General features: G+C 47.1%; 1 protein-coding gene across 1 annotated transcript; it reads right to left on the reverse strand.

The window, feature by feature from the left end:
* Window positions 1-11,562: 11,562 nt before the first annotated feature.
* Window positions 11,563-13,450, reverse strand: LOC117307590 (RNA-binding motif protein, X-linked 2-like). The gene is made up of 2 exons (XM_033836637.2): window positions 13,414-13,450; window positions 11,563-13,283 (listed from the first exon to the last, which is right to left on the reverse strand). Exons 1-2 carry the CDS (start codon window positions 13,448-13,450, stop codon window positions 12,277-12,279), a joined length of 1,044 nt encoding a protein of 347 aa, XP_033692528.1. The 3' UTR covers window positions 11,563-12,276.
* Window positions 13,451-18,236: the final 4,786 nt, after the last annotated feature.

Genomic DNA, 18,236 nt, shown 5'->3' on the forward strand with positions numbered 1-18,236 from the left:
CCAGCAGCTGTCCAACGGTGTATTTCGTTTTTCACATCTTTGGACAAAGAGAGCCGGGAGATGGATCTTCTGTAAGAATGTTCCTGACATCCTGACAAACCACTCCCGGACTTAGCCAGCCTTCCAGAAAATATATTTTCGTGGAGAACCTGATAGCCCTTTTATAAGGCTTTTCGTCATTGTAGGATCAAACCTCTTTTCACAGTTAGAAGTGGCAGAACTCACAGCTGAATTTCCTTCTCAGTGCAAATGTTTGAAGAGCTTAACTTATTCTTTTCCAAACGTAGGATCTGACCATTGTTTTGACCGGTGCCCAAATGTGTAACTTATAGCCTGTTTTGCATAATATTTGAATGATTACTTTTGTATTCTATTTTCGTCTTTAGTGATGAAAGACTTAAGTTTGTTAGGAACTTCACAACTTTAAATTTGAAGTGCATCTGCACGCAAGAGAATAGCAGCTGACCAAATAGCAATCTGAGGTTTGTTCACATTCTTTTTTTTAAACACTTCTTAATGAATATTCAATGACATATTCAATGCATATTACATGGCCATTAATAACCAATTATCAACTCCACTATAATGTAACATGGGTACTTGCTAGAATTCTGCAAGAGGAAACAAAACATTCAAGAAAGTATTCAGAGCAAGATTCCCAAATTCAAGTGAGATTTGAAAACAGGTCCTTTATCGTGTTAAAGCAAAGTTGAACCCAGGGGCAATTTGACAGGATTGTTGAGGGCTGACTGTCTTACAGCAGGGTGGCCAAACCTTGTCAAAACTTTTCTGACAATTTGTTCCACAGTAACTTCCTTGCCTTGAAAGTTGTCCAGGTTAAAGTTATTGCTATCAAAGAAGTTGACCAGAAAAACTCTAGAAATATTTAAGGTTACGATTAGATGCTCTTCCAAACTTTTCACACTGAGTTGTTTTTTCCATTTTATTTTGAGCTTTGGAAAATGTATTTAATAATTATTTTTGAAGTATACTGAAAAACACATATGGTAAGAAGCCTGAAGCTTTTCTGATGGTGAATTATTCCAAATATGCGACGACTGTATTTAAGTTTCATACCCTGGCAAACCTATCTTCATGTATTAGTCCCTCTAAGAGGCAAAGCTTACTGTTGATTCCTTGGGAGAATAATAACAAAGTGAGGCACTGGATCGTGATGCAGACCAGTAATTGCATCATGTTTTCTTAATGGTCCTTTTCTTTAAAAAATAAGTAGTAGTTGATTTTCCTTTTTGGAAAATTCTATGTAACACAATACACTCTCACTTTGTAAACTGCACGTGCTTCCTGGCCTTTTAAAAAATTCAGTGTTAGAATTATGCTTTCAAAGTTATCGACTGTCATGTTCTCCTAGAGAATTCTCAATTCACAAAGGCTTCATAGCTTTGTGTAACAAACTCAGTTACCTTTCTAGCTTTAAAGACTTTGAAGCCAATTGAGATGACAAATATAACTTTGAACCTTAGTAGCAGTGGCTGATGTAGCAGAAATAGAAATGAAGTGTCCCTCCACCCAGAACAAATCACCCCTTGTAGTATTTGCTTTTCAGAAAAAAAGCCGCGGCCCATAACCCAGAGACAAAAGGACCCAATTACCCGGCGGCCTGGCGCCAGCTGTGACTGTTTTGAAATAATGCAGGAAGAAGAATGCAAGACTTTCACTACTTTGATCCTTATCATATACCCTGGACTGCGAACCCCACATATAAAATCTTCTCCGATTCCCGAAGGGGGTTGGCCCAGTTCTTAAGGCGCTAGCCGTCTGTGTCTTCCCTCCTGCCTGGAAGAACAATAAAGCCATCTCTCTCTTCCTCCAAAATCTGTCTCTGTGTTTCTGTTCGGCATCCATGCACAGAGAAGCCGAGATTTCGGCAATATGACTTCAAATGTTCACTTTTCTCTATTTGAATGGACCCAGGAAAAGTGGACTTGGCAAATCTCTGTTTTGATGTTGCAGGTTCAGAAAGTTACAAGACTCAGATACGCTGTGCTTTCAATGAAATGCAGCTAAGAATCACAGCTAAACACAGTATCAAGAGAGATGGGCTTAGAGAGAGCAAGCTTGGGAGGGAAACATACCTGCGCTAGAAATGAAAGTGGTTTTCACCATAAAACTGAAGATTCATCCTGGAATAACAAGATAATTATGAGATTCTTAGAGCTGATCATCCAGTTTGGTTTATTTATTATAAAATTCGCTTTTGTTTGTATTGTACCCACGATAAATGTTCCTTTTAAAAGATTCTACCTGGTGTGAAGCCCTGCAGACTCCCCGCCTGTCCTGAGAGGTGTGGGTGTGTGTGAGGCCTCCCTAACCGTGGATGTGGACCCTATCACGGACCCTCTACTCTCCGTGAACATGTGTAAGAAATGCAGCGTGTCTCTACTGTAGGGAAATCAAGAGCACTGGCTGAGCGCCAAGCGCTTCAGTGCTTAGAACGAGGCTTTCAGTCCAGGCTCATCCCTGGAACTTCCACATTTTTCATGCTGGATTTTTTCAGCTATGGGAGTGGATGTTACACCTTCACATTCCCCTCGATCCAAACCGGCGAAGCTGCAGCAAGAAGGCTATCGTGCCCACTCCAGCTCAGACAGCCCATGTGCTGCCCCCAACCGGGAAGGACCAGCGCCTCCAGGTGGCCACAGCCCAGCTCAGACAGCCCATGTGCTGCCCCCAACCGGGAAGGACCAGCACCTCCAGGTGGCCACAGCCATGGACCAGAGTCCCCACCTGAGAGGAAACGTAGCTGCCCCATCTGATCAGACCTCACGCTTACCTGTCCCCTACAGGTGCCCACCTGTTTCAGAATCAGAGGTACCTTTGCCTCATAGCTTCTTATGGAACTAAACCCCTGGTTCCCAGAAAAGTATTGACTCTACATTGGCTGGGCTAGAAAATTACTGATGAGCTCTGGAAGAGGGTGGGCTTTGTAAAGGTGATGGAGGCATCCCAGAGGGCTCAGGAAAATGCAGTATGAAAACCTGTATCCTTTACATATGATTTGAAAACAAACATACTATTACATATTTGCACATGTGATAGAATATTTTTACAATAAAGCACAGGAAGGATACATAACTTCAGAAAAGTAGTTAATTATTAGGGGAAAAGAGGAGTACACAGATGTATTTGGGTCTTGGTTTGACAGTTAAGGGTTGATTTCTATAAAAAAATAATAAAGAAATAGAGCAATATAGAGCAATGATAATTTTTATTACATTTGGGTAATAAGAACCCCAAAGTCTATTAATTTTGATTAGACTTTCAAAAAGTTTTAGTGCCTTAAAAAGACTGATCTAATGAGACAGTGCCAACTAGAAGACACTTCTTCCGTATTTGGGCAGCACTGCTTGCGGGTACTTCATAACAATACTCTGAATCTTCAGTTTTCCTGTCAAGTTAATCAAATAAATTGTGCTTCAGTTTTAAAATCTTAAAAATAAAACTAAAAGTGAACTTATTAAGGTGAATTCTGGGGCTCAGTGTTCCCCTCAAGGGGCTGGACACCGTCAGAACATGCCCTGTCCCACACTGGGCGTCACTTTGCATCTTTGGAGCAGCAGAAATGGCTGTTTCACACCTTTTTATGCAGGACGATGCTCTGTTTCCATTGACCACCATGATACAGAACTCATTAGATGAAGGTCCAAGACTTCCACAGATTTCACGCGGGATCAACGAATTACAAGTTATTTAATTACAATTAAATATACTTTGGTGGATCTGAGAGATTTTAAATTACATTTCATAAAACACATCGACAATTTTTATCTCATAAAAAAAGTGAACACTTGATTTCCCGTTATTGAAGGAAACACAAAATACTGGTTTTTTTAGAAGGTGACCTAGTAAGAAACGTTGAGTCCATTTCACCATTTAGATAATTCATTTCTCCTGTTGGAATGCAGTTGATGGGAAGGCAATCTCAGTCAGTCTGGGAACTAATGTCCATGGGTCACCTCCTTCATGTCAAGCCCGAGGTCCTGGAGACCCTGGAACAAGTAACTCAGAGCTGCACCCTCCCCGCTGCCCCAGAGGTCACATTTCCGGAGTTAAAAGATGGGAAGTGCAGGCTGAAATGAACGGGGCAGCTCCCACTGTGGTGAGGCTGCCAGCGGGCAGTAGGGCAGTGGTCCTAGAGCCCCAGTGAGAATCAGGGTTACTGGCGGGTCGTTGAGGCACGGAGACTGGCCCTGCCCTCTGCTCACACCCAGAGATGAACGACACAGAGAGGCTTATACTCTAGTGGAAGGGACAGAAAATCAGCCAATGAACAGCCGTTCTTTCAAAAACACATACTTCTGTGTGCCCACCGCGAGCCTGGCACGACTGGGTGCCCTGACACATAAAGACCTTCCTTATTTCTCAGCATGTTTATTCTTCACTGTCTACATTGTTAGACTTTCTGCAGCCCTTCACAGAGCACCTGGATTAGATTTTAGTCCTTCAGTGTTCAAAAAAAGCCTAGTTTATTGTTACATCCTTCTTGGGTCCTCTCTCTCCTGCTCTGACCATCCAGCCTCACATCCCCACACCTGGACGCAAGGCGGACACCGTCCAGCATAGGGGCTGAGGGATGGGCACCCCTCAGCAATGGAGGAGGAGCCCTTCGACTCCAGGGTCGTACACTCTTTCGCTCTTGATTTTTCTCCCGTGAAGATTTTTTTTGCTAGAAGTGCCTTTTTCTAAATGCTGGGGGAGGAAGAAAAAGGCAAGTCATGAAACTGTGCAGTGTCACAGAGGCTCACCCTTGTTCGGCTGACACCTGTTGAAACATCCTTCTTTGCTGACACATCCTTAAGAAAAAAAATTTGTTGAATGCATTGAAATTGGGAACTTTTTTTGATAAAGGAGAAATAATAATAAAAAAACCTATAGATGCTTTATAAGACCCAGCACGAACGCGACAAGGAGCTGCATTTGCACAACTCCTTGCACAAATTTGTACATTCTGTGCATTTTTCCTTGGGGATTAATGGTGGGAAATACCATATAGTTGAACGTTTCCCAAGCTTCCAGAGGTAGCAATCACCTGGAAGAGCAATAAAAAAATAAAGATTCCCGGGCTTCCCTGGTGGCGCAGTGGTTGAGAGTCCGCCTGCCGATGCAGAGGACACGGGTTCGTGCCCCGGTCTGGGAAGATCCCACGTGCTGCGGAGCGGCTGGGCCCGTGAGCCGTGGCCGCCAAGCCTGCGCGTCCAGAGCCTGTGCCCCGCAACGGGAGAGGCCACAGCAGTGAGAGGCCCGCGTACCAAAAACAAACAAACAAAAATAAAGATTCTTGAGTGTGTCCCTTGGGGAGTCGAGTTCCATGATGTCTCTGGATACCCGCAGCATCTTCTTTGTGCCTCTTTTGAACCCTATTTCCTTGTCTTCTTTTATGGGCCTGGGAAATTATGATTATACTCTTCTTAAAAAATAGAATGTCCATCCAGTAGGTACTCACGGGATAAATAAAGTCACCAACCCCAAATGCAACGCCAGGGTGCTAGGGGTAAGTCTAGCCCTACCTTCCTTCTCAGTGATGAGCCGACGCCCTGCCGTGATGAGCTCCGGTATGGATGGACATGGGGGAGGAGGGTCTGAAAGGCGTGTGCACGTTTGGAAGCCATTTTCCACAATGTCAGCGTCACGTGCCTGGAACTCTCCAGAGGATGAAGAGATAGAATAAATCCAGAAGGCAGATTGGCAGCTCATAAAGGGTCGTGGAAGAACGAAGGCGTGTTAATGTCTGAAGGGAGGTCTAGGCCACGGTGTTCCCAGATGGTCAATGGGCTGCATATCGCGCTGTGGGTCTCAGCTTGACCATGATCCTTTGGGGGTACCCGGATGACTGTCACTGCATTAATGCTGGGGACAGGCTTTCTGGTTTCCAGGATGCACATTTGAGGCTCCCAACACATTCTTGTGTTTCTGTCCAGGAGAAGGAATATCTCCGATCATCAAATTAAATCCAACAAATATTTATTGAGGTCCAGTTACGTGTGAATCATTGTGCTGGGCTTGTAGACATGAGGAAAAGAGGCAGCCATATCCTGGTGGAGCTCACAGTTCAGTTCAGAAAATAAACTTCAGAATTCCCAGGAACTCAGATCGTTTTGGGCATGTATTTTGATGTGTACAATTATTTGTAGAACAACAGCAAAAGAGGAGATCCAACAGGATATATACCTTTATATTGACGGTTTCCTACTGCCTTCACTGAAAGTGGGGTCTGGCTGCTCGCCGCTCAAAAGCCAATAAAGGGGCCAGTGGTGGAAAGGAAAGTTTGCTTTATTTCAGAGGCCGCACCTGGGTGGGGGGAGGGTGGACTCATGTGGAAAGGCCGACTCCCCGCGCACTGACGCACAGTGGGCAAGAGCTTCTATAGGCGGAGGGAGGGGCTACATACAGAGACAGCGCAGTCAGCTCTGACAGCCATCTTGAAATTTGTCGTCGGTGTTCTGACCAGCATCATCTTGATTGCTTTAAGTACAGCTAATCTTCCGTTCCAGGGTTGGTTTGTTCCCATTTCTTTGAGACCAGTTCGCAGAATTGTGGCAGCTTAGGTCATGGCTGCGGTCTGGTCATCACGTAGTTTAACTTCTTCCACCTGGTGGGGCTTTCAGTATCTATAAAACAGCTCAAAGGACATGGCTCAGAATATTACCTAGAGCCCTTGAGGAGGAACTAAAGGTCCTTGACTTTGCTTAATGACTGCACTATTATCATTTAGTCTTGCTGGACTGTTTTCCTTTGTTTCTGCATTTTCTCACTTCTCTGATTAAACTTATTCTTTGGCTAAAGTTTTTCCACAGACAAAAGGCAGGCTGAGGACATGGCGGGCAAGGACCAGAGGGTCCTGCTTCTTTTCAAGAGGAGAATGGCTACTTGTAGACTGTAGGCCTTTTCCTCAGTAAGAGGGTGACCATGATTAGAGAAACCAAACCAGGGTTATCACCCGGGAATGAGACAGCCGGGGTGGAAGTGGAGGCAGTGGCAGCTTGAAGGTGCCCTGGAAGCATTCAGAGGGGAGAATTTTGGGGAAAAGGTACATTTAGTAGGGAATCTGTGTTCTACAATATAATTCGTTGCCTCTTTGATCTCCCCTCTAGAAGTGCTTGTAAAAGAATCATTTCTCAGTGATGTCGTGTAGGAGTGGATTTTCTTGTTGAGGAGGAAGAGAATTGCTGAGCTCTGCTCCAAGACAAGTACGGGAAGAAAACCAGACGTTCTCACTTACATAGACACTATCTGCATAAGTACCATCATTTGTTCCACTCGGAAATATATAAAAACACATGCAAAGGGATAAACTCCATGCCATCAGAAGGTCCAAAGTACGTTTCTAGAATTGGAGATTTTTGTACAAACTCTAATGGAATGATCAGTAATAGAATGAAGGCTCTTTCCTCACGGAACAGCAAAATTCATTTTATCTGAGAAAAGAATTCCGGGGAGTTTCATTATAAATTTTCCTTTGTGCAAAGTTCTGTTTTCTGATTGACGTTGGCCGTGGGTCCCTACTTAAGGCTTGTTTAAAATCTGGTGTCTGGGTTCAGATACAGGCTCCAGTGTGGTCTTGGAAACAGCTCTCCTAAGTTGTACTTCTTCAGAGGCTGCGAGCCAGAGCTCTTTATAAATTAATTTAGAATACTTCCTTTTTCTGTTTTGCAAATCACCATGGTTAAAAATGGATTAACTGGATGTCATCAGGATACTCGAACGTTTAACCCGCTCTTGAACTGAGAGGGTGCTGTTACTTCTCCCATGCCCTCTGACACAACAGAAATTCCATAGAATGATCTATTTCACAAACAACAAAGTAGAGAGAAAGACGACTGAAAATCACCGACTTTGGTTTTGTCTAGACTTCTGACTCCAAATTGAATAAAAACAATGCGGCTTTGTAGAGTCAGTGAGTGTCCCTGAAGCGGGGGTGGGGAACTCCAGAAGCCCAGGAAAGCCCAGTACCCACCCCCGCCGGGATATCAGCTACCACCCACCCTGAGCCACACTGCCCCTTCCCACCCTCGAGAGAGAGTCAAAAATACGGGTGGAGGTGAGCATTTTTTTTCTTTTTTGCTCTGTTCTTCTTCTGGGAGCTGGGCACGCTCTCCTCTGGGAGCTTTTCGTCTGCGCCTGGAGGAGGCTCTGGCTCAGAGGCCCCTGCAGCTCCCAGACAGGGAGGGACGGGAGGGGAAGGGAAGCAGTGGACTCAGGGCACGTCCCCCCTCGGGCCTGAGTCCCCTAGGCTGCCTCTGGGGGGCGGCGGTTCCTGCACCAGCTGGTTACGTTGCCCGCGGGGCTTTTCCTTGTAAGGAGGGAACCCGCGGGGACAGGGGATACCTTTGGCAGAACTGGAAGTTCTCTCTCGATTTTGAAATTAAGAGGTTGAAAGCATCAGCAGGTACAGGAGCCAGAGAGGAGGTGAGGACAAGACGGGAGGGTGGCCAAGGCCCCACGTACCGACCAGGGGACCACGGGGCCGCCAGGGAAGCTGAGGGCCGCTGAGCATGGGGACCAGGTGTTATCGAGGACCCCAAGCTTCGCGGTGACGTCTTGGCCATTCAGGGCACACGGCCAAGAAGATGTGGACGGATCAGCCCAGGCTTGGAGTTCTGCCTGCTGCTCGTGATAACAGGCCCGCGGGGCCAGGGGTTGGTGAGAACAGCTGTATCTGGATTTTCACGGGGCACATGTGCAATCACCAGATGATGTGTGCTGATCTCACTTTGGAGAATCTTCATTTCAGCGCCGTCTGCGTTGACTTTTCTCCAGTCTTGATATTTAGAGCATACACGGGCTGTTGGAACACACCTTTAGAGAAAGGCACTGTGAAGTTGGAAAGGGGAAGTGTTCCGCAGGGATCTGGGAGAAGGAAGCAAAGCTAAGCCCAACGAAGGCCAGAGCCACGGCTCCCCCTGTCCCGGTCGGGTCCAGGATCGGCGGGAGGCTTAGCCCAGGCCAAGCGGGCAGGGACACAGGTGTGTGAGGCACCGGGCAGTTTACTCTGGGCATCTTCTTCTTCCTCCCGGGAGGACCTCGGCCTCCAGGACCCCGAGTCTCCCCCTGCATCTCCCACTGGGCCTTCACGTAACAGGTGCTGCTACATCTTTGCTGAACTGAATTCCACTGGAGGAAGCTTCTGGAGAATTTTCCCAGAAACGAGAGGGGGGGCAAAGGGACGGACATTTGACCAGAGAGGCACATTTTCTGGAAGGTTGTGGAAATGAACAAAGAACCTCAAGGAAGTGATCTTGCCCGTAAAATTCTGGGCGTACGGTTCATGCTCACCCAGTGCCTGCCACTCCTCCCTGAGGGCTGTGCTGTGAGCATCTCTAAAAGCATGAGAGCAAAGCGTAGGCTACTGCCTGATGTTTCCAAAGAGGCTCTTGTTCCTTTCTGATTGGCTGTCTTAGTGCTTCTGTTTCTAAAACACTTACCATTTTTTGAGAATCCAATTTTTTTTTTCTGTGGAAACAAGCATATTCAAAAATTCTAATTACCTCTACTAAAGTGGCTAAAATTCCATATAAGACCATAGTTTGCTTACCTAAATGCATGGGGTAAGCAGCGATTACATTTTATGTGAAGTAGCTGACCTTTTACATGCACAAAAGCGTGAGGGATGGATAATCCTTCTCAGAGCCCTGAGGTTCCTCAAAGATGTGGAGCAGGAAAGCAGGTTGAAGAATCAAAGCAGAAATGGCCCAACTGGCAGATGTCCAGTGAATCCAGAGGACTGAATCTCGCGCGGTGGAAACCAGAAGTCAGGCGGAGCAGAGGAACGATTTCTCCCGCCCCCTCCCCCATTTATCTCCCGTCTGACCCTCCTGATTTAGAGCCAGGACTTAGGGGAGCACAGAACATAGGGTAGATGGAAACTGTCAGGCAGGGAGCCTCAACCAAGTCCCCATACGATGGAGAATTTCTCTCCACTGTGACACTGAGAAACGGCCTTGGCATGCAGGAAAGAGAAAAGACCACGGTGTCAAAATAAAACCTCCCGAGTAGTGTCTGAGATTTCAATTCTCAAATGCTCGAAGAATTAGTAATTGCTTTACTGTTGAGGAATGAGATCTGACCAACACAGTTCAAGGTCACCGGGAAGCTCCGAGCATCTGAGGACAGTTGACTCACGCTCGCCAAGACCACAATTGCTTGGAAAATTATTTCACCCAATAGCATCTGGCCTTTATGAATATGGATACATTATGTTTTTTAGTGAACTTTAATGCAGAAAATACACGAAAAGATTTGTACAACATTTCTGGTGTTTTGAACGAATTGGAAATTGAGTACTCATAGGGAACACGTTTTCCATCAGTTGTATATGTGTGACCTAATTTATAACAATAAGTACGATATCTATTTAGTCTATGAATATCTGATTATGGTTAATGTGGAAAGATACAGATTGACTCTTGTCCAGTTAGATCGGAGGGCGCTGGGCTTCTCGGCAGAGAAAGCCTTGCACATTGATACCCCACCTCTCAAACTGCATTTGCCGCCCCTGGGCTTGACCCGTGATGCTAATGAAGTTCGTGGCGAATGACAAAGCAAGCGAGCGATAGCGAAAGTGTTGGAACCAAAAGGATGCTGTTGTGTTTTTTTCAGCATCTGATGTGCATGGCTTTGAGTGAAGACGACAAAGTGAACAGGGACACTGAATAATTCCTTCCTAAATGGCCTGTAAAAGTCCTTTGAAATTGTCAGAAGAAAATAATACATTTCTTAGCAACCGCAGTAAAATGCAAGAAATTAAAAGACTTGAAATTCTCAGAAACGACCCACCCCAGTTTCCTATGGGTACGTTAAGAACGGAGGCCGCTCCACACAGAAAGTGCTGGTTTTCTCAGTTCATCTGAGGAACTGAAGTCTCTCCCCAGTCTTGTCCACTCCAGGGCATGTTCAGTTTTAGGCTCCATTTCCAGCAAATTCCTCTGCCTGGTGAGCAGCAAGCACTTCTTCAGCCTGGGGCTTGGTTACTCTCATCTACCTGCTCGGCCTTCCCCCCAGGGCTGGACAGGAGCCTCTGCACCTGAAGGGTTTGTGCTGAAGCCTAGGTCGGTCAGCGTCCAGCCGCCCTGCAGTGCCGGGGTCGGGAGGGCATGAGGATGAGGGTGCGGGCAGTGGGGGAACGGGAGAGGAAGCACAGGAGAGAAGGAAGTGGTCCTGCTGCGGAGGATGAGGGAAAGCATCTCGGGTGTAGATTTCCTGTAAGAAGTAGCACCTGTGATGCAGATGCAGAGAGCAACGCCATTTACCGAGGTCCAGGTATGCGCCGGGCACTGCCCTACCCTCCATATACACATGGCATCACTTCATCGTATCAACGAGCTTTTGAAGTATCCGCTCTTGTTGGGGCTGGAAATTCACATTTGAGTTGTCTGATTGCATGATGGAGAAAGCGCATCCCAGACAAGGGGAGCTGAGAGCGCGGAAACGGAATTCAGCGCGTCCATTGTGGACACCTCAGACGGCAGATGTGACCGGAAGGCAAGAGTACTTTTTTATTAGAAAGTGTAATAATGCTTAGTGCATTGGCAAATTAAAGGGGGAAAGACGGCACTTATATCTGAAGCATAGGTTCTAATTCAGCAGCCATTTCTAATAAAACACTCTTAAATAAAAGAGGAGTGGAGGGAACTTGCCTACGTGGGCTGAAGGCTAAGGTAAGTCACCCGTAATCATAACATGAGACCAGCAGTTCTCACCTGGGCTGCACATCTTCTGATCCCCCCGAGAGGCCACCCACGGGCCAATTGCAATCAGGGTCTGTGGAGGTGGGAGCCAGGCATCCCTGTCGGCTGAAATCTCCTCACGTGATCGCTGTGTGCAGAGGAAACTGAGCAGGGATGGTCTGGTGTGTGTGTGTGTGGGGGGGTGAGTCCAAATGGCAGCAGCATCAAAACCGGGGGGCTTTTCAGTCTAGGGTGTGAGCCAAAGCCAGGGTCCCGAGTTCCCCACTGTGGGTCCGTGCAGGAGTCAAACCCAGGAGGTGGCCCAGGACATCCTGATTTGTGTTACTGGGATGTGAGTCAGTTGGTTGAGGGTTAGAAACACTCAGGCAGATTTCATCCAGGGCTCTTGGGAGCATCACTGCAGGAACCACAGCAGGGAGGGACCCGGCCAGGTGGAAGGCTGGACCGTGGGCTCGGCACTTGGAAACGTGTCCCCTGTACAGAAAAAAAAACAAAAAAAACAAACAAACAAAATAACAAACAAAACACAGTTCATTTCCAATTCTACCATGCAGCTGAACAGGCTGTGGCTTCACTGATGCCCGTGGTCACGAGGATTAGAGGACTCCCGGTCCCGGGAGTGCCGGGCCCTTTTATGCCTGTGGGATTTATCTTGACTCCTACTTCTACTTCTGTGACTACGCCCCTCAGAGCGCCCACTGTGCCGGCTGCAACGTGCGTGTGAGCTTCGACCTCCGTCTCTATGTCTGTTCCTGTCTTCTCGCTCTTCCCTCCTGCCTGATGACTTGTGTTCGTGCTTGGGCTTCTTCTTCCTCGGCTCCCGGTCTCGGTCCTCTGCTCCACCACGGCAGGTCGTCCTGATCTCAGGGGAGCTGGGCTGGGGCTTCCACACCTCCCTGGACTCCGACTTCTGACCCCTCTCTGAGTTCTTGCCACTGTGCTGTTTAGAGCCAAGGTCACCCTTTTCCTTTATCATCTTGCTTCTGGGCGATGAAGAGGAGGCTGGCTGCTCTGCCTGTACCTCCTGGTCAGTCTTCTCTTTTTCTTTCTTTCTTTTCTTGGTTTCCTTTCTGTCTTTTTTGTGTTTTCTGGTGGGTCTGTCATCTTCAGAGCCCTCAGATGAACTCAGTGAGGGAGTGTGCGCCCCGCAGCCCCTCTCATGCAGCTCTCTGGTCACATCGTCCATTTCTTCTGAGTCCGTAGGAGGCCGATAGCGAGACACATGATCCACTCGGATAGCTCTTCCTTTGATCTTGATCCCATTAAAATTGTCAACAGCCAGAACTGTGCTCCTCTGGTCTTCATAGCAGAGGAAACAGAATCCTTTGGATTTCCCAGTCTTCTTGTCCCGTACCAAATTAATGTTAACAATTTCGCCATATTGTGAGAACACACAGATGATGTCCCCTTCAGTCAGCTCGTAAGGAAGCCCTCCCAAGAAGATCCAGGCGCTGTCCTTGTACTCGGAGTGCCAAGACGCCTTCTCTGCTACCCCCAGCTGGAGATCACGCTCATTCAGCTTGGTGATCAGCTTAACTTTAGTTAAAGGGTTCATCTCTGCGGGTTCACGCTCAGAAGCTAGCAACCGACTTCACGCTCAGAACCTAGCAACCGACTTCAGGCCCAGAACCTAGCAACCGACTTCACGCTCAGAACCTAGCAACCGACTTCACGCTCAGCACCTAGCAACCGACTTCACGCCCAGAACCTAGGAAGCGACTTCCGGGAGAAGCCGTAAGACGCATGCGCAGCCCCGGCGCCACGCGCCCATTGGTCTCCAAGGAGCTTGCGCCGTTGATGAGTTTACGCTTAAGGAATAGTGTACTTAAAGTCTTGTGTTTATTGGGAGTTGTTTTAGAAATCAAGTGCGGATGCTTTTTGAATTTGTATTGTGGTCTTTGCTTAGAATTATTATTTGATTTTACAATGACTTTACATATAGATGCCTATTTCAGTACAGCTATTAAAATCTGCACTTTTTTGAATCTGTGATTTTCTGTGAGGTGGCCATAACAACAAGATTCTAACAAGAATAAGGTGCCCTGTCCCCTGATTTCCAATGAGGCTTGTGCTGTGGAGTTAAGGTGATACATACTCAAGACTGAAACCTATTTCCTGACCCCCTGTCTTTCTTCTGTCACCAGTTTCCCTTCCATTTTTCTTTATCATTTAGACTTTTGTAGTCAGGCTTCCACCTTGAGCTTGCTCTGTACTCCTGGAAGTAAGATATCTGGGCGTGTTTGGAGTAATAATGGGCCCCAAATCTGTGACCCAAGAGGCTCCACAGAAGTTCACACCCAGCGTACGGCTTGGTCCAGGAACGTGGCTCCTGGTGCCACAGGGGAAGGGCTTAGACACACGTGTCCTGGGGAAATCGGGACTGCAGGATGAAAGGCTTCTACTCAAAATCTCCATCAGACTTGGGAGCACGAGGCAACCGTGCTCTCTGGCCAATATAACAGAGAAACTCATGCGCTCACAGTTTTGCCACAGAGATTCTCAACCTGGCGTCCACAGGGTACCCCACCAGAGGTCTGTTCATAGAAGTTTAATGGGGTCTGGAGACTAGGATGGGAAAAATTATATCCTTCTTTTCAGCAGTTTCAACCTGAAATTTAACATTTCCTTCCATTGTGAGCATAGGAAAAAAATCCCAGTATCATAAGCAGCACCTATAACTTTGTTCCTAAAGGAAATTGCAGGTACATTTCTCCCCCATTCCAAGTGTTAAAGGTATTTTATAACAGAATATCATTTACCCTCTTAGTTACTTCAAAGTCATGGTAGATGAGAAATGTACGGCTAGGTCTTATCCTGTAATGAAATCATCTGTTAATATAAAACATTTTTCTTTATATGTGCATAGCTGTAGTTCAATATAATTGGCTTCTTTTGTAATAATGTGGGTTTAAAAAAATATGTTTAAAAACATTATTCCTAGAAAGGGTGTACAGGCTTCACCAGATCTTCAATGGGGCAGTTGTGCAAAAAGGTTCAGGACTCCACGGCAGCCCCAGGACCCTGAGCTCAGCTCTGTCATGTGTGTCTGCAGGTGGCCCTGGGAGCTCCACCTGCACCCACGCAAGGCCGGCACCTCAGGCGTCTACACCAGCAATGTTGGAGACAACCCCGACTCCGGGGTCAGGAACTGGAAGATGCCCCCTCATGGCAGCTGGAAACATCTGCTGCAATGTCAATAGATTGGGAACTTCATTAAGGTACCAGGTGATCAAGTTCCTCGACAACTCACATCAACAAAAAGAGGACAAAAGAGCCAGTTATCACACGTCTTTATGGACCTGTTGTTAACATTCAAGAGACATTACTTGGAAAGCTCGAGGTACATTCACAGAAAAGGGTTCAGCATGGAGCTGGGAGTCCCAGCTTAGTAAGAGACGCACGCCGAGTGAAATAATGCATTTAGTGTAAAACACCGGGTGTCATGTGCTGTCTTTTCCATACTTGTGCTTTTTTATGTAATTGTAATGATCACAGGCATCTGATCTTAGCTTCTGAACTAGACCTTAGCAAGGTCCCATGTTAACATAGAACTTTATAACAACTATTCTTACTGGTTGCAATAATAATAATCAGTGGAAATAATTTTAACTATTCTTCTAATAGTGAACATTTTGGTTGATTTCAAGCTGCTGTCGCTAAAAATGATATTCATTTTTAAAATTGAAATACAGTTGATTTACAATATTTTGTTAGTTTCAGGTGTACAGCAAAGTGATTCAGTTTTTTTATATATATATTTTTTCAGATTTTTTTCCATTATAGGTTATTATAAGCTGTTGAATATAGTTCCCTGTGCTATTCAGTAGATCCTTGTTGCTTATCTATTTTATGTACTGTAGCTTGTATCCATTAATCCCATACTCCTAATTTATCCCCCTCCCCTTTCCCCTTTGGTAACCATAGGTTTGTTTTCTATATCTGTGAGCCTGTTTGTGTTTTGCGTATAGATTCAGTTGTATTATAAAAATGATATCCTTAAGAACATTTGTACACATTTTGGGCAGTATGCAAATTATGAAACTGTTTTACACAAGGTGGTCCCAAGTAACATTTTTGCCACCTTGGGGCAAAATGATTAGGGTCATTCCTGATGTAGTTTTTAACGAACTTCCTGGGTTTTCATTATTAAAGTGAAAAAAAGAATTCCTTGGCAGAAGAAATAAAAATCAAGGGGGTTATAAAAAGGAAGGCATCCTAATTACATCATAAATCTTCCTCGGCTTTCTGCCGGTTAGAGAGACCCTAAGACTGATCAGGTCTTTTGTTCTGCACAGATAGTTTCTTGAGGCCTTGGGCCACATTCATAATCTCTCCCACTTGGCAGAAAGCAGCTGAGAACTCAGGGAAAGAACGTTTCATTAGGGCTGGAAAAGGGTCACCTCTTCGGAGGTTACAATAGACCAGGTAATCTAGCAAGTTGAAGGATTAGAGGCCACCTACACAGAATTTTTCAGTGGGAAAACGAGAAAGCAAGAGAGGAGGCCAGGGAAAAAGAGACGTGCAAAGAGGTTTAAGAAATCAAATAGTGTGCTTTTTTTTTTAGTAGTTAATTCTTTTTTTTTTAACATCTTTATTGGAGTATAATTGCTTTACAGTGGTGTGTTAATTTCTGCTTTATAACAAAGTGAATCAGTTATACATATACATATGTTCCCATATCTCTTCCCTCTTGCATCTCCCTCCCTCCCACCCTCCCTAACCCACCTCTCTAGGTGGTCACAAAGCACCGAGCTGATGTCCCTGTGCTATGTGGCTGCTTCCCACTAGCTAGCTACCTTACGTTTGGTAGTGTATATATGTCCATGCCTCTCTCTCGCCCTGTCACAGCTCACCCTTCCCCCTCCCCATATCCTCAAGTCCATTCTCTAGTAGGTCTGTGTCTTTATTCCCGTCTTACCCCTAGGTTGCTCATGACCTTTTTTTTCCCCTTAAATTCCATATATATGTGTTAGCATACGGTACTTGTTTTTCTCTTTCTGACTTACTTCACTCTGTATGACAGACTCCAGGTCCATCCACCTCACTACAAATAACTCAATTTCGTTTCTTTTTATGGCTGAGTAATACTCCATTGAATATATGTGCCACATCTTCTTTATCCATTCATCCGATGATGGACACTTAGGTTACTTCCATGTCCTGGCTGTTGTAAATAGAGGTGCAATGAACATTTTGGTACATGACTCTTTTTCAATTATGGTCAATATACTTTTAACGATTTGTTTTTCCTTGGATAAGTCAGGCTAAGGATACAGCAGTCACTTCTCTGGGCAAAGTTAGGTTCATGGAAGAGACAGACTGATGTAGAAAAGTTACAATATAGGGTGTTAAGTCCTTTTACAGGGTAAGCGCTGGGCACGATGGCAACCTTGGCTGGCCACCCTGGCCGGTCCTGAGAGTGCAGGAGGAGAGGCTCCCTGGCAGGCAGGAGTCGGTGTTCGGGCCCCGGGGACCAGGGAAGGATACGGTGTGGGGTGAGCCCTGAGTCAGGAGGGGCACACAGGGGCAGGTGGCGAAGACCTCGGAGGCTGACGGCGCAAGCAGAGGAGGGCGGGGCTTGCATTTTACAGATACGGTTCACGATGTACGGTGGACGCTGTATTCAGGAGCAGCTCGGGGGCTCTGCCACAGCCATGGCTGCCCACGCGTAGGTTCCCAGGGGCGCCACGCGGAGGGCACGGTAACCACGTTCGGGGAGGGAGGGCTAAGCCGGGGCCTGGAAAGGGGCTCGGGGGTGGGAGGAGGCCCCGTGTGTGTATGTTCTCCCCGCAGGGCTCATCTAACTCCAGGAAGGGGGCCGAGCTCCGCGCCCCTCCATCCTGCCTCTGCCCGCGGCGGGATGACGGGCCCCCTGCTCGCCTCCTTTCACCGGGGCGGGGCCCGGCGGTGGGCCCCCTCCGGCCCCGGTGGACCGGGCTGCGCGCCTGCGGGTTCGTCCTTGGCGCTTGGCTACAGCTGGTGAGCCTGCCAGACAGGCGTCCTGCGGCTGCGGAGACACTTTGCTCGGCCCTTCGTCTGGGAGCTGGGCACGCTCTCCTCTGGGAGCTTTTCGTCTGCGCCTGGAGGAGGCTCTGGCTCAGAGGCCCCTGCAGCTCCCAGACAGGGAGGGACGGGAGGGGACAGGGAAGCAGTGGACTCAGGGCACGTCCCCCCTCGGGTCTGAGTCCCCTAGGCTGCCTCTGGGGGGCGGCGGTTCCTGTACCAGCTGGTTGCGTTGCCCGCGGGGCTTTTCCTTGTAAGGAGGGAACCCGCGGGGACAGGGGATACCTTTGGCAGAACTGGAAGTTCTCTCTTGATTTTGAAATTAAGAGGTTGAAAGCATCAGCAGGTACAGGAGCCAGAGAGGAGGTGAGGACAAGACGGGAGGGTGGCCAAGGCCCCACGTACTGACCAGGGGACCACGGGGCCGCCAGGGAAGCTGAGGGCCGCTGAGCATGGGGACCAGGTGTTATCGAGGACCCCAAGCTTCGCGGTGACGTCTTGGCCATTCAGGGCACACGGCCAAGAAGA

This window comes from Tursiops truncatus, chromosome 13, assembly GCF_011762595.2.
Source record: "Tursiops truncatus isolate mTurTru1 chromosome 13, mTurTru1.mat.Y, whole genome shotgun sequence".
Classification (NCBI taxonomy): domain Eukaryota; kingdom Metazoa; phylum Chordata; class Mammalia; order Artiodactyla; family Delphinidae; genus Tursiops; species Tursiops truncatus.